The sequence below is a fragment of the Drosophila gunungcola genome, assembly GCF_025200985.1.
Source record: "Drosophila gunungcola strain Sukarami chromosome 2R unlocalized genomic scaffold, Dgunungcola_SK_2 000013F, whole genome shotgun sequence".
Taxonomy (NCBI): Eukaryota; Metazoa; Arthropoda; class Insecta; order Diptera; family Drosophilidae; genus Drosophila; species Drosophila gunungcola.
The window spans coordinates 1877234-1899362 of NW_026453171.1; the positions used below are offsets into that span (position 1 = coordinate 1877234).

Genomic DNA, 22129 nt, shown 5'->3' on the forward strand with positions numbered 1-22129 from the left:
CTAAAGCAGCTTACTGCTTCTTTAGGTTTTTATTAACTGTTACAATTTCTTAAACTTGAAAAGTAGTAAAAAAGACTCCTTTACAAAACTCGATTCACCAACTTATTGGCTAAAGGAGTCAATTAAACGAATTCAAGTTCAAGTTAAATAAGTATGAAAAATGTATACTACTAAAAAAGTTATGATTTTGTTTGACTTGTTTTTTAAAAACAGCGTAGGGCTTACCACGGTTCATTTTCTTCATCCTTAGGAAACGCGACATAACCTACGATATAGCATTTATTTCATTTAAAAATTAATTTAAGCAGATTATGAGTAAACTGAATGAATTCATATAGGACACATTTGTTCAACAAAAGTAAGCGTTCTGTGCTCTGGTTGTGCGACCATTTCAAGTTCCCATCTTGCGGGGTTATGTGCCTGTGGCCACTCCCAACGTGGCCGTGTAATACAGGCCCTGCAGAGCCTCCTGGAGCGCCCGTTCGCAGGCCAAAGTGGAGGTGAATCCGCCGGCGTTCTCCTGCGGCGTCTCCGACCGTATATGGTTGATGTAGCCCATGGTCTCGATGTCGCTGGTGGGCGGCATGGCGGGACCTTCGCTGAGAGCAATCAGCGGCTCGTAGACAAAGAGGGGGCCTTCCTCCGACTTGGGCACGGGCAGCAGGCTGGGATCGGCTGTTTGGCCGAACTTGATGCCCGTGGAGAATTCGTTGGCCGGCTTCGGGGGCGGCAGTTGCTTCTCCTCCTCGCGCTGCTTCTCCGCCTTTTCGGCGAACTCGGTGACAATCTGGGCGGCATCCTTGCCGCTGTACATTAGCTCCTCGATCAACGCCTGCTTGTCGCGGGCCTTCTTCTTCTTGTGCTCGTTCTCCAGCTCGTCGAGCTCCTTCCGGCGCGCCTCCTCCTGCACCTTCTCCAGCTCCAACATCTCCTCCAGGGCGTACTCATCGCGGCCCACGCGCGTCTTGTTGCGCTGGATTACCTCACGGTTGTCCCGCTTGTAGGCCTCGATCCGCTTGTTCGTCTCGATGATCTCGATGTTGTTGCACAGATTGTACACAATGTCCTCGATCTCCTCCAGATAGTCGTTGTACTCCGCCAGGGAGCCGAAGTCCTCCTCCCGTTTGTTGTAGTCGCGCAGGATGCGCCTGCGGATGTCCACCTCCTTCTCCACCATGGGATCCTCGAATAGCTGGACGCGGAAGTTATTGCGCCGCAGGGGCACCATGCACTCGGGACAGGCGCCAGATCCTTTCAGGAACAGCAAGTCCACGCAGGACTCGCACAGTGTGTGGCCGCACACGTTGACCATCAACTTGAGCGACGGATTGCGGTATTTGGTGGTCTTGCACCGCGGGCACGCCTGATCGTCCATGGCGAAGGATTTGGAAGTGCTCTACTCCCCGTTATCCTGCTCCTAGAACTTACGATGCCGCCAGGGATCGCTTAAAATCGGTAAACAACTGTTTTAGAGGTGGAAAACACCGGTGCTTACATCGGTGCTTACATCGGTGCTGATATCGATGTATCGATTTTTCTCAAATTATCGATGACAATCGATTTCGAAACCGAAATTTAAAATTTCCCACAGAGATCCATCCTCTATTTTATCCAAATTTGAGAAACGTTGACAAAAATCCAGATCTGCCACCATAAGTTACATCTTAAAAAATAGACCCTCAAAAACCGAAATAAACTGTACAGCTTTTTATTGAATATGGAACATTGAATAATCCAACCAGCTACTTGCTTAAAAATCCGCCGGTAGAAGGAATTTATACGGATTGAACTTTAAAACCCAGTTATATGAAAAGCGGGCATTGTATGGGAAATTTGCAGCGTGGCCAGGAAAATGTAACTTCAATAAAAGGTTATTATTTTCCTTTTCCTTATATATATATATACATGTATCCCACTAATTTTATTTCCTTATTTTCAACGTTGCTATTATTTTCCAATTAAAAATTCTTCAAGAAGGCAATTTGAAAATCATTTTTTAGGCGGCGAACGAACATTTATTAAATTATTTAGTCGACTATTAAGTAAACATAACATAAACATAAGTAAACGAATTACGCATGTGCCAATGTTAATTCATCAAATCCTCGGAACGTGTTGTTGTATGTTGTTGCTAAAAATAGTACTTGCTTCAATGTTGCTGGGCTAAGGGGATTGGTAGCAGATGATGAAGTGGTGCAGAAGGTTAAGCTTTTAACCAACGCAGCTATTCCAAGAAAGTTAAAAGGTGGAATATGGTGACAGGTAAGGAAATTGGCGAGAAAATAACTTACATGCAAAGCCAGTTTGAGCACAGATTAACAGAACTTACTAAATATAATTGCATTTAAGGCAAACCTAAAACAAAAATCACAAGAAAATAAAAGGCATACATATTTATCTGTATTTATTTTTTGTATTAAGACAAAAGTCTTAAAACCTACTTAGATTTTATAATTCAAGAAAAATAATTGTAAAGTTTTTCAACAAATACTAAATAAATTAGACTTGTATGTTGTTTGCAAATCCAGGTATGTTCCACTACGTCACATCACATGAACTATTATAACTAAAGACACAAAACGACACTGAACTCAGTATGTGGGATAAGTAACCCATTAAATCCCGAATAGTGTCACCTGCGTTTTTGCATCACGTGAATGCAAGGTAGTGGCCGATTCCCGGATCCTTGTAATAAAATTTAAGTATGCCAACTAAAGCGGATTTAATGAAAAAAAAAACAGATGGATACAAAGTCTTAAAAAAAATAAATAAATTTATATATAATACTAATTTGTAAATCTTAAAACAATTCAGTTATCAAAGAGTAGAGTTAAAAAACAACTAATTTTAAATAACTATATATAAACAAAAAAAATTATCAAAAAAATTTAAACGCCCTAAACAAAAAAAAACGTTAAACACAAAATAAAAAAACTTTAAAAACAGCTCATTTCTTTCTTGCACATTTTATGCTTTCTCGTGCAATTAATTTTTGGAGTAAGCAAATGGTTGACTGAGTGCTCCTGTTTTTCCACTTTACGATTCTGCTTCTCCTGGCGAATGCTTGACCTGGAAAAATATTAAAATTGTCAGACACACGATGAAGATAAGATTCAAATATAAAAAAGTTATTGAAGAGTCAGCGAGCTTGCAATGTTATTGACATTCGCTATTTTCCCCACGCGCCATTTGGTGATTCCTTTTCCCAAAATTAAAAATCTAATCTAATACACGCGCTTGTTAGTATATTTGCAAGGGATTTTAGTGAGGACTTGTGGAGTCTTTTACTAGGTTTTGAAATTTCTAAAACGGGATAAAAGTAATTATTTCACTGAAACACTATTTTTAAAGTTTTAAGGACCAAGAAATTAAAAATTTAATTTTTGTCGTATAATTCAAGCCTTTTTAAACATTTAAATGTTATTTAATTCGAATGCCAATATGAAACACATTTTTTCACACAGTAAAATTTTAATTAAAATGACAAAAAAACCAATTAAAAATTAAGAGAATTAAGCCTTTAAAAAAATTTTAAATAAAATTAAAATTAAATTTTAATTTCAATTTTAGTCACTATGGCAACTAGGTAAAATGTTAAAAAAAAAATAACTTCTTCCTTCGTCAGTAAAAACTTCTGGCCTTAAAATTGATTTCAGTCTTTTTTAACTGTTGAACTTTTATCACTTTGTATTTAAAATTGCATAAATTTTAAAGGTGTGTTATACGGGACTTTCAAAAAATTGTTCAACATTTGTTCAAATATTCAAATATTGAACTTATCTTTTTTTTTTTTAAAAAAACAGGAGTTTGCAAAAATTAGTCAAAATTTCCATTTGTTTTTATTTTTTAAGTTATATTGAACGGTTGAGAGAGGTTTTGAAAATGAAAAATTCGTGTTGTAAACGTCAGGATAAAATGTTGGATAAAATAAAAAAATTAGATCAACCAAACTTCAATTGTGGTTGACTTCCAAAGAAAATATTTCACATATTATAACTTTCACTTGATAACCGAATTTGATCCTGCAGTTTCCGCTGGCTTATTCTTGATGGTCACGTATAACTCTTGCCGATCTGTTCATGATCATGTTTGGTGCGCCACTGAAGTCCCAAAAAGCGCAGAATGTCGGTAATACCCTTGACGCCACAAAAGTTGAGAGATATACATATGTATCTGTCTTTATATATATCTGCACGCTGTCAAACTGTACATAAAATGTAATTAAATATATGACTAATACTAATGCAAATAAGAAGTCATAAGTAAAGAAATAGCATTATGCTGGCCGAGTCCCGACAATGTTCTTTAGCTTTTAAGCGCAATACGCTCTACAAATTGCTGACTGGTCAAAATGGGTATTTAACCCAATAAAGACGCGCGAATAAATGTCTCACAATTTTAATTCGTATTTAATTTTGGTTTTTTAATATTAGCAATTCAATCAGTCAATAAAAAAAACGTACATAAATTAAAGTTGTATACAGCTAGTGGCAAAATAAATTTTCATAAAATTATTGAATAATTATTAAATTATAATTTTTATGAACCCTAAAATAAGAAAAGAAAAACCTATATACAAGAACCGAAGTAGGAATATTAATAGTAAAAAATTAATTAACCCTATTTAATTATTTCAAGAGAAAAAATATCTGCCCTTTAAACTGTTTACATATATATTCCTTATTGAAACGGCATTAATAATTAATTAATTTTGTAATCCTTCTTAAATGGGTTAACTTCAACTACATAACTTATTGAGGCATATACCAAGAAAAATTAAGATATATATGTATATATTTATGTCTGTATAATGTCCATGCACATGCCCCTTGGAGCTTCAATGAAATTGTAGCTATTTGTTGAAGCTTGCCTTCAGCGAGCTGCTAAATGCAATCCTAAGCAAAAACTCTACCACCAGACTAAATTTTGACAAACACTGATGGCAAGGCAACCGTGTGAACACTTACGATTATATAATGCCAGAGGAATAGCCTCTCGGGACTCTCATTTCAAACCAACGCACTTGGGAAAAAAGCATTTTTAGAACTTTTATAGTTTATCGTTGAGTAATAATATTCCCACGCCGCCACTGTTTCCTGTTTTCCCTTACTCTCCAGTATATATATAAATTTGTTTAAATGATATAGACGAGCTTAAATCAAATCAGACCATGATAAGGTAACCTTAAACCCAGACGTGGAATTTGCACAGGTTTGCAAACGAAGCGTTCGCTGAATTCCCAGAACTTGCATTTAACTTATTGTTGTCAATTTACTTTAATCTTTTTCTTTTATTTAAATGAAATAATTTTTCTTGAAATAATGTTTAAGGGGAGTGTTCAAGACCCCCTCATTTCCAACTTATTTATGGCTTTCTTAACATATTTACAGAGATATGATCCTTAAATGGGTTAACTTATATTAAAATAACCAAGATAACAATATATGTTTTAAACCTATTGTTTGCTTTGAGATAAAGAGGCCGCGGTCGAAGTTGTTGTTGATGTGGATGTGGCTGTCAACTTGGAAACGGGACCAATGTTAACCACCCGGCGCACGGCAGAAGCTCCAGAAGATGAGGAGGTTGTTGTTGAAACGACAGCTCCGCCAGGTACACGATTCGCGACCATCTGCACCGGAACCTGCTTAAGTCCGGTAGCGGATTGGTAATAGATATTACGTATAGGGATCTTGCCATCGCTGGAAACAGTTTTTGGAGTTCCCCTTGCGTTGCTATTGATCACCTGAAACTGGGGATAGGTCTTGTTGGCCACGTTGCCGGCTTGACGGAGAGTTCCTTGCGCAAGGCCAGTTGCCGTCGGCTTGATGGTCTGCACATTGACGGTCTTAACACCGGTAACCAGAGATCCTGTGGCAGGATCCACCATCAGAGGACTGTTGGATGTCGTGGTCGTCACTGCTCCAGTTTTTGGGTTGCTCACAATCCTTATGGGCACGCGGTGAGCACCAGTCACCATATTTCCCATTGGTTTCATTGTATTTCTGTTGAGATATACCACTTTATTTTGTCCGGCAACTGTTCCTCCAGGCGACGGGGTAAACAACTGATGGAGGCCCTTGTTAAGCACAATATTGCCTGGCTTGTTGGCGCCACTAATGCTTCCACTGTTGGTGACAATGCCTGGGGGTTTATTGGCCTCCTTAATGATCTTCTGGCTAATTATTAGCGGGGTCTTATTGGCGGGACGAATGGGGGCTGTAAAAAAAAGGGTTAATTAATAAAAATAAACAGAGAATCGATCCTGGGTCAAACCTGGTTTAACATCCTTATCCGCCTGTTGATGCTCGGGAATGTTGCCTTCGTTGTCGGCAAAAACAATCGGCATGTCGATAATGTTGGCCAAATCCAAATTCCCCGAAGAGCTGCTGCTTGTTGTTGTGGGCACATTTTTGGTAAGGCTGAGCATTGTCATTCCATTGGCGTTTTTGAACACCGTATATTTCTGTTGTCCCGTCGTTGAGGATGACGATGTGCCAGCTGCACTCGTAGATGGGGCCGCTGTTGCAAACTGCTGCGTTTGACCAGTGGGCGTTTTCAGCGTAAATATCTGCTGGCCAACAACCGTTGAGCTGGGTAGCGTCTTTACAATGCTGCCAATGGTGGCGGTGCTTCCTGGTCCACCGCCAGCCTTGTTCATTGTGTAGTTGATGAGTTTGCTCTGCGATGGAAGCGTTTTGATCTGGACAAACTGGTTGGATGGAATCATCTTGATTTTGGTGCCGGCTGCTAGATTGACGGGCGGCAGCTGCTTCCCCAGAACACCTGGATTAATCACCTTGGGGATGGCAACGGATCCTCCTGCAGTCGATTGTACGTCCTCGTAGTCCAGGGCATCATCTAGTATGAATTCAATGGATTGGTTTAGTTCTTCGCTGCTCAGTTTCGGTTTGTCTGAATGAGGTGCACCTTTTTGGCCACCAGAGCCAGCCGAGCCACCGACATTGGGAAGAGGGCGAGTGCGGGGTCTTCCAACTGAAGGGGGAGAAATGTTAGTTGATGAATCGGGGGTGGCAGCCACAAGTGGCACGTGGGGAAGACCCATGATGATTTACCCTTTCGCTTGGCAGCAAACGGATCAATGAGGCGCGGTGGCTTCGGCTTGTGAACGCGGTCTTTGGATTTTTATTTTGATTGGGAATGGTTATGTGTACGTGGTTAGAGGGTTAGCATGCGGGATGGATAGTAGGATAATGAGGTTGTGCTTGATAAAACGATCGAAATGTGAATTTTGGTACTCACTGTGAGGCACAAACTTTGACTTGACCGGCTGACCCATTGGATCGTCCTGACCACCGTCAGCCTTCCTCTTGCGCATCTGCTGAACAGCCTTGTTTGCATTTCCATCGGCAAGGATGTGAGTTGACTGCTTCTGCTGGCGCTGGAAACCTTGATGGTGCATCAGCGACGTTGGCATGCGGGGTCCAGGCGGATTGCTCAGGGTTCGATTTACAAAGTCAAAGACCTCCTCCTGTAATACGAGTTGATTTTAGGTTGATATGTTTTTAATCCTTTCTCCTGTCAACTTACCACCACCATAGAATCCACCATGGTCTGTGTGACGCCCTCTATGCGCCGCTTGCTTTTTGGAACACGGAGAGCATCATCTGCACTGCCAACCACCACCATTGAGGATTCTGACTGCATTCGCTCGCGCAAGCCCTCCATTTCCTCCTGGCTGGTGCGGGCTGAATTCTGCCCTATAACAAAGAGTATGGGCGCCTTAATGTCCAGCATGCGATCGTCGGGCGTTCCACGCGGTCCACGCATAGTGTTGTAAGCGAATCCCATGCAAACCACGCAAGCCACACTTTCCGAAAGTGCAACCTGCAGAGCCAAGGCCGCTCCAGCATTGAAGCCGACGAGAATGATGCCACGATTTGGATTATCCGTGCGCAATTCGTGAATTCTGACGCGTGTGAGGGACACAATGGTCTCAGGCCACCTGGTCCAGGTTCTGATTACCAATTCTGTTGTCTGAAGAAGAATAACATGTTGTTATTTTAGCTTATCATGATTTCTATAGTTATAAACCTACTCGTATTTGGCAGCGTGATCTGCACCACCTGGGTAATGGTGGCCAGTGCTTGGTACCACTTCTGCATGCGGTCCGAAACTGGGCCGCTGGTAGGCATCGTGGGCAGCACCACCATGATGGCATTGTGCGCAAGCTGACGCCCTTTGGGCAAGATGTTCGGCTCCCATCGCTTTTTCATCACCGGTGCCAGTAGTTCCTGGCTATTGTTTAGCGGTCTGCTGAACAACATCTTGTCGATCAAAGTAGGCAACTTAGTCTTCAGCGTCTGTAGAATTTCCAGGTAAGAGGCCATGTACGAAGGCGACAGGTGCTCCATAAGTAGGGCATGGATCCACTGTGTAATGCGCGACTCCCAGGCCACGCTGGCCAGAGCTTTGCGCATCCTTGAGGCGGACTTGTCTGCACTCACGCGTCGGTGTATGGCCTCGTGCTGGCGTTTATCGTTGGCCAGGCGAGCCAACTGATCCTGGTCCAGAATGGAGCATACCTTCTCGAATAGCATTTGCTGCATGGGCGTCCAACCAAATCTGTGCGAGAATTATTTGAATTACAGAGTATTCAAATATACCAAGCCAAGTACTCACTGATTCACGCGAGCCACCCAATCTTGTTCATCCGAATTGTTGTTCTTAACGTACTTTGCAATGCGGGCGCACTCAGTTCATAGCCTCTTTGGCGGCAATCTCGTCGTATGGCGGCACATGTGCCTGCTGCAATTCCGCCAACTCCTCGTGCTGTGGATATGTGTGACAACTTGGACACTGCGGTGGGTGTCGGACCAGGATATTCCTGGTCGGCATGAGGCCATTGTTGACCTCGCTGCGGACCGGTGGATCTCGCATATAGCTGTGTTCCATTTTTTCGCCAAAGGAGGACTCGCTGGGCGCCGAAATGGTGCTGGACTGGTTGAAAAAAAAACAGGACTATTAGTGTTTGCTGAAGGTTAGGAGGAACATTAATAAGATGAGTGAGCTGGCGTGGGGACTTGGGTGAGCATGCAGTGCTGGTTAGTGGTGACAGGATTATCATTACACTCTCGGTTGGTGTGGCGGGCGATGTGATGATCAGGGCCGGCGACTTAATCGCCGGCGGAGCCTTGGGTGGCGAGCTGACTTTGATGGATCCTGTCATGGAAGCTGCGCTGCCCAGGGAGCCGGCCTTCACCACATAGTACGAGGCACTTGCTCCGCCCACTGGCGTATTGTTTGTTTTTGTTGCGGTCGCCGCCGTCGTTGTTGTTGTGTGTGTATGTGTGGCGTATGTGTTTTTGCCAGTCCCAACGCGAGTCAAGAATTTGCTCGGACTGTAGGTGATTATTGAGGAGGTGGTGTCCTCCGTAGATTGGGTGTGATTCCCGCTGGTGCTCGCCATTTCCTTCATATTTAATGTTGAATTTCAATTTTTACTGACTGCCTTAGTTGATTTTCTTCTTCTTCAACGTTGTTGTCGCACTTGCGGCGCTCGAGAACAGCTGAAATGGCCACAACCCCCTAACCTTTGGCCCGAACAAAAGTCACACGCGCCTCGCACTGATTTTAGCCAATTTTACCAGCAATTCTTATTGATTTTCTGGTATTCTTTAGAGCACTACGCGAATTTTCTTTCTTGCTAAATATGGCGTGCCTAATGCAAGGTTGCCACATTTCTGGTTGAAATGTGCGATCCGGCAACTCTGCGACTGCCCCGAACCTCAGGCCCCGCGGCAATATTTACGTTATTTCACAACAAATGACCAGGCAATCGAATATGTAAAATCAAGGACTTGTGGAGGACTTGTCCCGCTAGCTAGAACACTACTTACACTCTCGCTGGGCGTGGGACTTGTGGGAGGCACCAGCTCCTTCTCACCGTCCAGCGGCTGGGCCGCGATTTTCTGTTCCTCCTCCTGCGACACATTTTGCGCTACATTTCCGCCGCTCTGCACGAAATTGTTGAAGCACTCAAAGAATGAAGACATATTCCGATGTGCGTTTAACCAAAACAGAGACTTATTTATTTTTTGGCAATAAAAACTCAACAAAAATAAGCGGAGCGTCAAAAACCGAGTGATAGGGGCTAGCGTTGCCACCTCGATCGGCCGTTGACCAACACCGCGGCGTGAAAAAACAGCTGATCAAATTTGTTGAAGAGGGAAACTTTCTGAAATTTCCACAAATTTTTGGAAATTAAAGTTTACTAGGACTCTCTGGCGGCATGGACGAGCTGCAGCAGTTGGAGTACCTGTCGCTGGTCTCAAAGATCTGCACGGAACTGGACAACCACTTGGGCATCAACGACAAGGACCTGGCCGAGTTCATCATCGATTTGGAGAACAAGAATCGCACGTACGACTCCTTTCGCAAGGCTCTACTGGAGAATGGCGCCGAATTTCCAGACTCTCTGGTCCAGAACCTGCAGCGCATCATCAATTTGATGCGTCCCAGTCGTCCTGGCGGCGCCAGCGACGAGAAGCCCGTTGGCGATAAGAAGGAGGAAAAGAAATCGAAACTGATGAAATTGTTTCCCGGCCTGGCTTTGCCCAATGACAGGTACAGCAAAAAGGAGGGTAGCGAGGGCGAGGAGGAGGAGAAACCGGAGAAGTTGCGGCCGGAGAAACACAAAAAATCCGACATGAGCGACGTAGACGCAGCCATGTTGGAGCTGGAAGCTCTGGCGCCGGGTGAGGGCAAGACACAGGTTAAAGAGTCCAGGGAAACCAGTTCCAGGGATCGTCACAAGCGGAGGAGCAGGGATCGTGACCGCGACACCAAAAGACGCAGTAAATCGCGGGAGGACAGACACTCAGATCGCCGCAGGAGCAGATCACGGGACAAGGAACGCCGTCGACGCAGCAGATCCCGGGAAAACCGCCGCAGGAGCAGGTCTCGCGAGGATCGCGATCGTGACAGGGAGCGTCGTCGCAGGAGATCAAGCTCAAGGGACCGCCACGAACGCCGTCGACGCAGTCGCTCTCGCTCCACAGAACGTAGGGACAGAAGAGATCGCTCCAAGGAGCGCGATCGCAGCGAAAAAATGCCTCCACCCTCCGCTGCAATGACCGATGATCCCGAAGCGGGCAAGATCTATTCCGGCAAGGTGGCCAACATTGTGCCCTTCGGCTGCTTCGTGCAGCTCTTTGGACTACGGAAGCGCTGGGAGGGATTAGTCCACATCTCACAGCTGAGGGCCGAAGGTCGGGTGACAGACGTCACCGAGGTGGTCAGTCGGAATCAGACGGTTAAAGTGAAGGTGATGTCCATCACGGGCCAAAAGGTTTCGCTGTCCATGAAGGAGGCTGATCAGGAGAGTGGAAGGGATCTCAATCCGCTGTCACACGCGCCCGAGGACGACGAGTCATTGAGGGATCGAAATCCAGATGGACCCTTCAGCAGCAGCACATCCATGTTGAACCTGCAAGGCAATGGCTTGGATGGGGATGAACACGAGTCCAGAAAGCGAGTGACAAGGATTTCCAGTCCCGAACGTTGGGAAATCAAGCAGATGATCAGCTCTGGTGTGCTGGACAGGAGTGAAATGCCGGATTTCGACGAGGAAACGGGTCTGCTGCCGAAAGATGAAGACGACGAAGCCGATATCGAAATAGAGATTGTGGAAGAAGAGCCTCCCTTCCTCTCCGGTCACGGCAGAGCTTTACATGACCTCTCCCCCGTGAGGATTGTTAAGAATCCGGATGGTTCCCTCGCCCAAGCCGCCATGATGCAGTCGGCCTTGTCCAAGGAGCGTCGCGAGCAGAAGATGCTGCAACGCGAGCAGGAGATGGAAGCTCTGCCCACGAGCCTCAACAAGAACTGGATCGATCCACTGCCGGAGGAGGAGAGCTCGCGGAGCCTGGCGGCCAATATGCGTGGAATGGGTGCCGCACCGGCTGAAGTTCCAGAGTGGAAGAAGCATGTTATCGGCGGTAAGAAGTCCTCCTTCGGCAAGAAAACCGATCTTACGCTGGTCGAGCAGCGCCAGTCGTTGCCTATTTACAAACTGCGTGATGATCTAATCAAGGCGGTTACCGACAACCAAATACTGATTGTCATTGGAGAAACTGGTTCCGGAAAAACCACACAGATCACCCAGTACTTGGGCGAATGTGGATTCACTGCCAGAGGAAAAATCGGCTGCACCCAACCCAGAAGAGTGGCTGCCATGTCGGTGGCCAAGCGCGTGGCGGAGGAGTACGGTTGCAGGTTGGGCCAGGAGGTCGGCTACACCATTCGTTTCGAGGATTGCACCAGCCCGGAGACCATAGTTAAGTACATGACGGACGGTATGTTGCTCCGCGAGTGTCTAATGGAGGCCGAGCTGAAAAGCTATTCGGTGATTATGTTGGACGAAGCTCATGAACGGACGATTCATACGGATGTGCTCTTTGGTCTGCTTAAGACAGCCGTGCAAAAGCGGCCGGAGCTGAAGCTGATTGTCACATCGGCCACCTTGGATGCGGTAAAATTCTCGCAGTACTTCTTCAAGGCGCCTATCTTCACAATTCCCGGAAGAACCTTTCCCGTGGAGGTTCTGTATACGAAGGAACCGGAAACGGACTACCTGGACGCCTCGCTGATCACAGTGATGCAGATCCATCTGCGAGAGCCACCTGGTGACATTCTGCTTTTCCTCACTGGTCAGGAAGAGATCGACACGGCATGCGAGATCCTCTACGAACGAATGAAGAGCTTGGGACCAGATGTCCCTGAACTGATAATACTGCCGGTGTACTCCGCTTTGCCATCCGAAATGCAGACTCGTATCTTTGATCCTGCGCCCGCTGGAAGTCGAAAGGTTGTAATAGCCACCAACATTGCTGAAACTTCCCTGACCATTGACGGCATATTCTATGTGGTCGATCCAGGTTTCGTGAAGCAGAAGGTGTATAACTCAAAAACGGGCATGGACTCGCTGGTGGTTACTCCGATTTCACAAGCCGCCGCCAAACAAAGAGCGGGAAGAGCCGGGCGAACGGGTCCTGGCAAAACCTATCGCCTTTATACGGAACGTGCGTATCGAGATGAAATGCTGCCCACTCCAGTGCCAGGAAATACAGCGCACTAATCTAGCCACCACTGTACTGCAGCTAAAAACTATGGGGATAAACGATCTGCTGCACTTTGATTTCATGGACGCACCTCCAGTAGAATCCCTGGTAATGGCTCTGGAGCAACTGCATTCTCTGTCAGCGCTGGATGACGAAGGCCTGCTTACTCGGCTGGGCAGACGCATGGCCGAATTTCCCCTTGAGCCGAATCTCTCCAAGATGCTTATCATGTCCGTCGCCCTGCAGTGTTCCGATGAGATTCTGACTATTGTTTCGATGCTTAGTGTGCAGAATGTGTTTTACAGGCCAAAGGACAAACAAGCGCTAGCGGACCAGAAGAAGGCGAAATTCAATCAGGCGGAAGGTAAGTGCATGCCCAAAAGCTTCCTCTTATGTAGTTCAAGTTTCCAGATTACGATTACTAATCCTTTCTTTACAGGTGACCATTTGACCCTGCTTGCTGTCTACAACAGTTGGAAGAACAACAAATTCTCTAATGCCTGGTGTTACGAAAACTTCGTGCAGATACGAACCCTGAAGCGCAGCCAGGATGTAAGAAAACAACTGCTGGGGATCATGGATAGGCACAAATTGGATGTGGTGTCCGCCGGAAAGAACTCTGTGCGGATTCAGAAGGCCATCTGCTCGGGTTTCTTCCGCAACGCAGCCAAGAAGGATCCGCAGGAGGGCTACCGCACCCTAGTCGACTCGCAAGTGGTGTATATCCATCCGTCGAGTGCTCTCTTTAATCGCCAACCGGAGTGGGTCATCTACCACGAGCTGGTGCAGACCACTAAGGAGTATATGCGGGAGGTGACCACCATCGATCCCAAGTGGCTGGTGGAGTTTGCTCCGTCCTTCTTCCGCTTCTCGGACCCCACGAAGCTGAGCAAATTCAAGAAGAACCAGCGCCTGGAACCGCTGTACAACAAGTACGAGGAGCCCAATGCCTGGCGTATATCTCGCGTCCGACGGCGTCGCAACTAATGGACTAAACCCGATTATGTGTGTAATTGTTTGTATTTTAAGCGCTTAGAAATATAGTTTAAGTTAAAACTTCAGTAGCCTTTGCGACCGCGAAAGCGCTGTCGGTTGTCCAACTGAAAGAAATGCCATAGGTTAGATGGAACGTTGATAAATGGATTAGAGGGACCCACCAGGGAGCGCTTGCACTCGTAGAAGGTGTTGCGGAGCACCTGGCACTCTGGTGGCACGTTGTTGTCCTGGAGGCACTGGCGCGGGGTTTTGCCCATTCGGCAGCACTCGCTCTCCAGCAGGCACATCTTCAGGTCCGCCCGCACTCCCGCACATGCTGTCTCATCCGCCAGCCTCTCGTTGCCCTCGTAACGCATCATTTTCGCTTGATTCGGGTATTTTAATATATATTTTAAATATTTACTGGATCAGTTACAAAACCAAAGGCAGCTGATAACTACCTGCCGGGGTGTTGGTAAACGTGTGGTGTCATAAACAGCTGTTGGCATGGGCGTGGCTAGGGATCATCCATAGAGCCACAACTTAAAAGGGTTTTACTTGAAACTATACATTACAGATTTCTAATAAAAAAAATACAAATATTTAAAAGTTCTATGTATTCAATCTTAATTATCTAGCCCGTTAATACCAATCTCGAAGGAACATAGATTCCGAATTACATTTGTTAGTTTACTGCTAATTGCAAATCCCTCTGGGATTGTGTTTTACTACACCCATGCAACCTAAGCAACTTTTTACGATATCCAACACTGTTTATATTGCATTTGTTGTCCTCCGCCCGCACAAACACTTTTACGCTTGAATTTATTTAAATGTAGCTACAGAAAAAATAAATTAAAAAACTAAAAATGACCTACGACGAGCGCAGTAGTGATGGCAGCAGCTCCAGTGAAACGCCGGACACCTACGCTCATTTGCTGAATCCCAAGCCGGGTCAATCCCAGACGCCAGCCACCACCATGCCGAAGCACATTCCCTTTCCAGAGCACGCCACCACGTCCGAGTGGCTCAGCGAACTCATCATGTGCGCCTTCACCATGGGCTCCGCCATCGTGCAGTTCATCAACATTTACAGGACGAACTGGTGGCTGCCCCAGGCGCACACCAGACACATGGTGGTGGGTTTGCCTGGGATCCTTACCCAAATCTACAGAACATTAATGCGTTTCCCTGCCCACAGAACATAGAACTGATAGATCCTTATCTACGCTATCTCCTGCTCATTCTCAACTCGCGAAGACTGATTTACTGCTTGCTGCTGGTGAAGATTAAGAAGGGCAACGAGAAGAGCCGTCATTTCATTCGACTGAGCATCAAGTATGGATTCGGAGGCCTGGTGCAGCTATCGTTGGGTTTCTGCGCCATGAAGTTGTACCAGCAACACACCTACATGCTGCTCCTCTTTCTGTCATATCCGTAAGCATAAAAACAAATTTCTCATTAGTAGGCGCTTAAAAACCTTTTTTATTAGAGTGGTCATCTACCTGTTGATCTTTGGCTTCCAGCTGGAACCATTCCTCCGCACCAGATTCGAGCTGCCTGGCGTGTATATAAACGATCTCCCAGTCCACAGCTGCACTACCAATGCTGTGCACATTCGGGACGAAGTGGAGACACTGCGTCATGACTTCAACAAGCGTTTTAAGCAGCTCATCTTTACCTCTATGCTTAATGCCTATTACAGCGGCCTGGTGCCCTGCTGTCTGGCCATCAGTGTCCAGTACAACGTACTCCGAGCTGCCCAGCACTGCATCATCGTGTGCCTGGGGGCCTTCAGTCTGTGCGCCGTGTTCTTGTACCCCGCCAAGTACAGTGATACCTTGCATCGGGCCACTTTGCACTTAGGCTGCTGGCAGCGCATCGACCGAGAGCCGGCGCCCTCGCAGTTGATTGTAGCCGCAAGTGCCCTCGCCTGGTCGAAATACTCCTCCTACGGTCACGGAACCGTGGTGAAGCACAATGGGGGTCTATACAGGAGCCAGGGCGTGGTCACAGTGGCCACACCGGGAAACGCCAGTCATGTGCGATTCTATGTAAGTTTCACAGCGTATGCCTTTCCTATCCTTGTATCTTTATTTAATTTCATCAAATTGTTTAAATTATTTTCGTGTTTTCTTCCCAAGCATAAAGGCATTTAATTGTAGTCGATCTAATAATTTAAAGGTATTTTTGAATTTTATAGAAACTCTTCCACAACCCCACTATCATCTACTCCACGTTGGCCATCCTTCAGGCTGCCGTGTTGCTGGTGGAGATTGGATCTCTTAGCGCGGAGAGTGTCGAGTGGCACTTCGTGCTCTCCATCAGTTTTGTGGCCTTTACCAGCATGGGAGCCTTCTTCAAGCTAGTGCGGGACTATCTCATCACCAAGGACCTTTACAAGGCGGAGCATGCGGTGGCACCCGATCAACCCTTTCGACTACGCATGAGAGATGCATTTATGTAATAACGATCCAAAGAATAACAGAATGGCTTTTATTCGGCAGAGCTCTTGCTCTTGTCATCGGGCTTTTGACAGGACACGGCGAATACCCAGGAGCTTCCCTGCTTGTGGTCGCGCACCTGTATGCCGTGCTGTTGAAGCAAACTCCTCAGCTCATCACAGGCGGCCAAAAGCTGGGTGTTTTTAACATCCCCAGAGGTGGCGTTCTCCCGCATCCTCCTTCGAACGCTTATCACATCGTCCACTAACAAAGATGGATCGATGCCGTGCTCCGAGGAGGATACGTCCTCCTGCACCGATTCTCTTTCCAGCAACTCCGATATCCCAAACGTGACAATGGCCCGGTTAATAAAGTTTCCAGTTGCCAGAAGGAGATCCATGCAGTAGGCCGGCTCCTCCTGGGCGTCCACCTGCTGCTCGTTGATGCACCGACTTATGCTGCTCATCTGATCCATCAGTACGCCAATAGCACGTGCGGTATCAAAGTCATCTCGCAGGCAATTATCGAACTCGGTTATGGTGTGGGCCAGTTGAGACTTTAGTGCGCCTTCGTCCATTAAGTGGACCGGCTTGAGGAACTGTGTGTAGGCACTCAGGTCCGCATGGAAGTTCTTGAAGCGCTGCAGGGTCTGCCGAGCGGTCAGCATTAACTGATCGCTATAAGGCATGGCATTGCGGTAGTTGGACAGCAGGCAGGCCATCCGAAATTCGTCGGCGGAGTACTTCTTGAGAAGATCCGTCACGGAGATGGTGTTTCCCAAGGACTTTGACATCTTCTGCGGGTCACCAACCATGTGAAGCTGTCCGGTGTGCAACCAGTAGTTTACCCACTGGTCTGTTTTGTATCTTGCACAGCACTGGGCCTCCTCGTTCTCGTGGTGCGGGAAGCGCAAATCTAAGCCGCCGGCATGGAAGTCCAACTGGCGGCCAAAGAACAGACCCGCGATCGCACTGCACTCGATGTGCCAGCCGGGACGTCCTTCGCCGCCCCAAGGAGCCGACCAGGTGGGCTCGCTGCCACTCTTGCGCGCCTTCCACAGCGCAAAGTCTGCCGTGTTCCTTTTCACAGAGTCCGACTTCTCCTCGCTGAGACCAAGGTTCTGCAGTTTTCCATAGTTTTGGCTCTTAGACACATCGAAGTACACAGATTTGTCTGACGTCACATAAGCCTGCTTCTCGGCAATCAGCTGCTGGATGAACTGTACTATGATGGGCATGGTGGTGGTCACATGACTGCGCACATCCGGGGGCTGAACGTTTAGGCGCAGCATGTCCTGGCGGAACTCTGCCTCATAGGCCCGCGCCATCTTCTGCCAGTCAAGGCCGGATAACTGGGCCCTCTTGATGATCTTGTCGTCCACATCCGTGATGTTCATTGCCGTCACTAGATTGAGCTTGAAGTAGTCTCGGAGAATGCGCTGCAGGATGTCCACCTTGACGTATGTGCTGGCATGACCCAAATGGGCAGAGTCGTAGACAGTGGGTCCGCAGGTGTACCAAGTGACCATTTGAGGATTCCGTAAGATCAGTGGTACCTTCTGGCGCATGCCATGGTTGTAAATGTTGATGCCCGTGTGCACGCCAGTGGGCTTTCGCCATTTAAAGGGCCTATTCGTATGGGAAGCTTCTTCCGAGAAGTTACGCCGACATTTACGAACAGATAGGGATGCAAATTGTCCGTTGAAAGTCCGGAGTACAGCCCTGCTGTGTAAATAATTCGAGGTTACGACTATAAATACTCCTGGCAGATAGTACTCACAGGCCGAACATTCTGCAATCTATAAAATTTTGTCAGAAGCTTAAAATAAATAAATAAAGAATAACAATAACATCTGATTGAAAAAACGAATGTTGCCAGACCGAAGCTTTTTGGCTCAAAACAATAGGCTGCATTTACTAGATGTACCAATTTTAGTGAAAAATTTGATTTTGGTCAGATGCGTCAAATATGATCTTTTAAATAAAATTACAATTTTTATAAAAAATAGCATTGATGACATTTTGAACTTTCTCAACAGGTATTTTAATTGCTTTCCTACAAATATAGCCGCCATACTGCACAGAGCTGCCACCTGGTCTAAGGCAAACGAAGCCGGCAGAATGCAGTGGCTTAATATGAAGCTTCGCTTTGTAAATTTAATTTGTATTTTAATTAGCTCAACATGGGCCCAGTTAGGAGGGGATCCCAATGGCTATCTCACCTACTGTCCCTGCATGGGTAAGTTTCGATTTTATGCCACCTGGAAAACCCATTAAAGCCCGCTATTTAAAGGACGCTTCGGCAACCAGGCTGACCACTTTCTGGGCTCATTGGCCTTTGCCAAGGCCCTAAATCGCACCCTGATCCTGCCGCCGTGGGTGGAGTACCGCAGGGGCGAGTTGCGGTCCCGCCAGGTGCCGTTCAACACGTACTTTGAGGTGGAACCATTAAAGGAGTACCATCGCGTCATCACCATGGCGGATTTCATGTGGCACCTAGCCGACGACCTGTGGCCGGAGTCAGATCGGGTATCATTTTGCTACAAGGAGCGCTTCAGTCTGCAGCAGGAAAAAACGACCCAGAAAAGCCCAATTGCCACGCCAAGGATGGGAATCCGTTCGGTCCGTTTTGGGACACCTTCCACATCGACTTTGTGAGGTCAGAGTTTTATGCGCCACTGCATTTTGATGTCCACCACAGCAACGAGGCTGCCAAGTGGCAGAACAAGTATCCGGCGGAGTCCTGGCCTGTTCTTGCCTTCACCGGAGCTCCTGCTAGTTTTCCTGTCCAGCTGGAGAACTGCAAGCTGCAGCGTTATATGCAGTGGAGCCAGAGATACAGGGACGCGTCTAAGGATTTCATCAGGGAGCAACTGCCACGTGGCGCCTTCGTTGGCATACACCTACGCAACGGCATCGATTGGGTAAGGGCCTGCGAGCACGTCAAGGATAGCCAGCACCTGTTCGCCTCCCCGCAATGTTTGGGCTATAAAAACGAACGAGGAGCCCTCTATCCCGAGCTTTGTATGCCCTCCAAGGAGGCCATCATCCGCCAGCTCAAGAGGACCATCAAGAACGTGCGCCAGACCCAGCCGGACAATGAGATAAAGTCTGTTTTCGTGGCTTCCGACTCTAATCACATGATTGGCGAACTTAGCACGGCGCTTAGTCGCATGGGCATTAGTGTACACAAGCTGCCAGAGGACGATCCTTACTTGGATTTGGCCATTCTTGGTCAGTCAAACCACTTTATCGGAAACTGCATATCTTCTTACTCCGCTTTTGTAAAAAGAGAGCGAGACTCTCACGGTTTTCCCTCCTATTTTTGGGGATTTCCTAAGGAGAAGGACCGAAAGCATTCCAATGTGCACGAGGAGCTGTAACTGATCAACAGGAAACTCTACTTAAATACTCTGGCAGGACATTTTTCGGTTTTCATTTTCAAGGCATAAAGTTTAAAACGAATTAAAGTTATTTTTCTTTTCATAAAAAATTGTCAGTATAATAGTTATTAATTATTTAAAATTTGTACATCACTTTTAGATTTTAGTTCCTGTGCAAGATAAAAATTCCAATTTACAATGTGTTTTAAACAAGGTTTTTTACAACAAAAAATATTTTGTAATCTTTTGATCGAATTTAGATGTTTAAAATAAAATGCTATTAGCTTAACTACTAAACATGTTTAATTCAGTGACGAGCTAAGAAATATATTTATCAGAAAAGCTAACAATAATTTTTTCTAGATTTAAATCGTTAAAAATGTATGAAAACCGTAAAATGCCTTTTAAAAAACTCTTATAGAGTAAATATAAACTATAAAAGTATATCTCGCATTTACCGAGACATGGTTCTACAATCAATTGTACTTATAAATTTATTCAAGTTATCCAATCCACGCACTCTTGAAAATAATTTAGATCGTATTTCCATTGCCCCGAGGCTAGCATTTTTTCATCATCATTGCAGTTTTGGGGTGTGGTGCGTCTAGTGTATCAGCTTCTGGGAGCGGGCCAAGTCTAGTTGCGCCGAGGAGACGTTCGTTAGGCCCTCGCGCACCGTGCTGAGGTTCTCCTTCCAAGCCTGCAGCAGATCCCGCAACTGCTCCCACTGAGGCGCTCCGAAGGTGCGGTGCATCGTGGACGAGATGTGGACCTTGTGGTTGGCCTGATCCAAGCGGGCGCGCACCAGTTTCGTTTTCAGGACCTCGATGACGAAGGGCTCCACCTCGTCCTCGTTGATCTGCAGCTCCTTGGTCAGCGTCTCAAAGGTCATTTCAGGGCTGCTCTCCGCCAGCTGCATAAAGGTCAACAGTCGCATCTTCTTCATATTCTGCTCATGGTTCAATCCCTGAGAGTTAACGAACTCCCTGTGGTCCTCGTAGAACTGTACGTACGCTGGCAGCTTCTCCGATACGAAAATGGACAGCAGGTCGTGGATGAGGTCGCCCTCCAAGAACCGCACGGGCTTCAGGGCCAGCAGAGGATCCAGCAGGAATGTATTCGGGTCGGCCAGAGCGGTCACAATGCACTTCATCGCGTCCTCGCGGGCCACACAGGCATTGTCCGCCGTGTAGGTGCCCAGCAGCTCGATCATGACCTTTGAAGACAGCTCCAAGTTAGTGTCCTTGGTCACGTCGTGCAGCAGGCGGTACAACTTCTGCATCTGTTCCGACGACGGCGGGCAGTTGGCAAACTGGGACTTGAGCTGATCCACGCCGGTGAAGACCTCCAGCACCTGCTCACACTGTTTGGCCACCTGGACCAGATGGTAGTAAACGTGGTAGCGCAAAGGTGAGGCGGTATCCAAATTGTTGAACAGACGCCACAGCGACTGCAGGCACACCTTGCCCAATGGATGGTTCGGAGCCTTGGTCATCTTCTCGCAGTAGGCCAGAACAATGTTCTCCCCGCGATCCAGAGGTATCTATAATATCGAAGGGGTTTATATGGTGTGTATGTTGTACGCTCGATTACTCACCGTGATCATGATGGACACAATGCTGTTCAGGATGCCGTCAATCTGCGAGGGCTCCCCGTCTTTGAAGCAAACGTCGCAGACGCCAATGATCTTGTGCAAATCATCCTCCACACCTTTGTTGGACTTCTCCGATGAGATTTCGGCGCCCAGCTTCTTGAAATACTTGCGCAGTTCCTGAACCTATTTAAAAATAATGGAAAATATTAGTTTTGTTTTGCAGCAAGAGGAAGACATAACCTCAATTCTGGCCAGGGGCCGCCCAAAAACATGGATTGAATCGTTCACATGAACTTTACCTGCTCGTCCAGGGAGAGGTCTATGAAAACCGGATGCGAAGTCATGGTTTTGATAAATGTTATTCCACTTATTTAAACAAATGCAGCTGAAAATAACACGCACACACGTCTTCGGCACTTTGACAGCTCGAAAGGAAAGAGAGCGACCAGTGCTGTGGGCCTGGCCCTTTTTCCGCTAGCTAGCGATGCTCTAAAAAGTGGCGAAAATAAGTCGCTACCAAAAGAATATAATAGTAATAAAAGTAAAAAATTTAAATTGTTTTACCTTTAATTAAGTTAATACAAATATTTATTTATATTTTGTGTGTATAATAAGCTTGACATTAGACGTAGTGTTTTGACGGAATTATAGCTAA

At 46.5% G+C, this 22129-nt stretch overlaps 8 protein-coding genes across 9 annotated transcripts; 3 read left to right on the top strand and 5 right to left on the bottom strand.

Moving 5' to 3' along the window:
• Positions 1–261: 261 nt before the first annotated feature.
• LOC128256156 (CDK-activating kinase assembly factor MAT1) lies at positions 262–1518 on the bottom strand. The gene has a single exon (XM_052986287.1). It carries the CDS (start codon positions 1373–1375, stop codon positions 413–415), a length of 963 nt encoding a protein of 320 aa, XP_052842247.1. The 5' UTR covers positions 1376–1518; the 3' UTR covers positions 262–412.
• A 3752-nt stretch (positions 1519–5270) lies between these two features.
• On the bottom strand, positions 5271–9826 carry LOC128256226 (uncharacterized). The gene is given in 11 exon segments (XM_052986478.1): positions 5271–6216; positions 6274–6858; positions 6928–6993; positions 7074–7133; positions 7261–7489; positions 7549–7956; positions 7958–7995; positions 8057–8583; positions 8641–8714; positions 8716–8958; positions 9089–9826. Coding segments are annotated over 11 exon segments (3339 nt in total). The 5' UTR covers positions 9437–9826; the 3' UTR covers positions 5271–5455.
• A 99-nt stretch (positions 9827–9925) lies between these two features.
• Positions 9926–14140, top strand: LOC128256225 (ATP-dependent RNA helicase DHX8). The gene is given in 3 exon segments (XM_052986477.1): positions 9926–13078; positions 13080–13443; positions 13519–14140. Coding segments are annotated over 3 exon segments (3741 nt in total). The 5' UTR covers positions 9926–10249; the 3' UTR covers positions 14067–14140.
• LOC128256233 (cytochrome c oxidase assembly factor 5) lies at positions 14081–14512 on the bottom strand. Its single transcript, XM_052986488.1, has 2 exons — positions 14237–14512; positions 14081–14179 (listed from the first exon to the last, which is right to left on the bottom strand). Exons 1-2 carry the CDS (start codon positions 14432–14434, stop codon positions 14138–14140), a joined length of 240 nt encoding a protein of 79 aa, XP_052842448.1. The 5' UTR covers positions 14435–14512; the 3' UTR covers positions 14081–14137.
• A 321-nt stretch (positions 14513–14833) lies between these two features.
• LOC128256228 (transmembrane protein 39A-A) lies at positions 14834–16560 on the top strand. The gene is made up of 4 exons (XM_052986481.1): positions 14834–15193; positions 15256–15491; positions 15547–16108; positions 16258–16560. The coding sequence occupies exons 1-4, from the start codon at positions 14924–14926 to the stop codon at positions 16519–16521; spliced, it is 1332 nt and encodes a 443-aa protein (XP_052842441.1). The 5' UTR covers positions 14834–14923; the 3' UTR covers positions 16522–16560.
• On the bottom strand, positions 16534–18432 carry LOC128256227 (cysteine--tRNA ligase, mitochondrial). Of its 2 annotated transcripts, none has more exons than XM_052986479.1 (2): positions 18278–18432; positions 16534–18222 (listed from the first exon to the last, which is right to left on the bottom strand). In XM_052986479.1, exons 1-2 carry the CDS (start codon positions 18286–18288, stop codon positions 16551–16553), a joined length of 1683 nt encoding a protein of 560 aa, XP_052842439.1. In that variant the 5' UTR covers positions 18289–18432; the 3' UTR covers positions 16534–16550. The 2 variants fall into 2 exon arrangements, with proteins under 2 accessions (XP_052842439.1, XP_052842440.1); XM_052986480.1 differs by having other exon boundaries at positions 16534–18219; positions 18278–18400.
• Positions 18433–18576: 144 nt separating this feature from the next.
• LOC128256229 (GDP-fucose protein O-fucosyltransferase 1) lies at positions 18577–20235 on the top strand. The gene is given in 3 exon segments (XM_052986483.1): positions 18577–18736; positions 18791–19063; positions 19066–20235. Coding segments are annotated over 3 exon segments (1206 nt in total). The 5' UTR covers positions 18577–18618; the 3' UTR covers positions 19881–20235.
• A 125-nt stretch (positions 20236–20360) lies between these two features.
• Positions 20361–21932, bottom strand: LOC128256230 (eukaryotic translation initiation factor 3 subunit M). The gene is made up of 3 exons (XM_052986484.1): positions 21774–21932; positions 21478–21657; positions 20361–21423 (listed from the first exon to the last, which is right to left on the bottom strand). The coding sequence occupies exons 1-3, from the start codon at positions 21816–21818 to the stop codon at positions 20485–20487; spliced, it is 1164 nt and encodes a 387-aa protein (XP_052842444.1). The 5' UTR covers positions 21819–21932; the 3' UTR covers positions 20361–20484.
• Positions 21933–22129: the final 197 nt, after the last annotated feature.

Coding starts and splice junctions, on each gene's coding strand:
- LOC128256233 (XM_052986488.1), bottom strand. CDS start 14,434: ATGATGCGTTACGAGGGCAACGAGAGGCTGGCGGATGAGACAGCATGT. Junction 14,180..14,236: donor ACGAGTGCAAGCGCTCCCTG/GTGGGTCCCTCT, acceptor CATTTCTTTCAG/TTGGACAACCGACAGCGCTT.
- LOC128256228 (XM_052986481.1), top strand. CDS start 14,924: ATGACCTACGACGAGCGCAGTAGTGATGGCAGCAGCTCCAGTGAAACG. Junction 15,194..15,255: donor CGCACACCAGACACATGGTG/GTGGGTTTGCCT, acceptor CCCTGCCCACAG/AACATAGAACTGATAGATCC. Junction 15,492..15,546: donor CTCCTCTTTCTGTCATATCC/GTAAGCATAAAA, acceptor CTTTTTTATTAG/AGTGGTCATCTACCTGTTGA.
- LOC128256230 (XM_052986484.1), bottom strand. CDS start 21,818: ATGACTTCGCATCCGGTTTTCATAGACCTCTCCCTGGACGAGCAG. Junction 21,658..21,773: donor ACCTCTCCCTGGACGAGCAG/GTAAAGTTCATG, acceptor ATTTTTAAATAG/GTTCAGGAACTGCGCAAGTA. Junction 21,424..21,477: donor TTGTGTCCATCATGATCACG/GTGAGTAATCGA, acceptor TCGATATTATAG/ATACCTCTGGATCGCGGGGA.
- LOC128256156 (XM_052986287.1), bottom strand. CDS start 1,375: ATGGACGATCAGGCGTGCCCGCGGTGCAAGACCACCAAATACCGCAAT.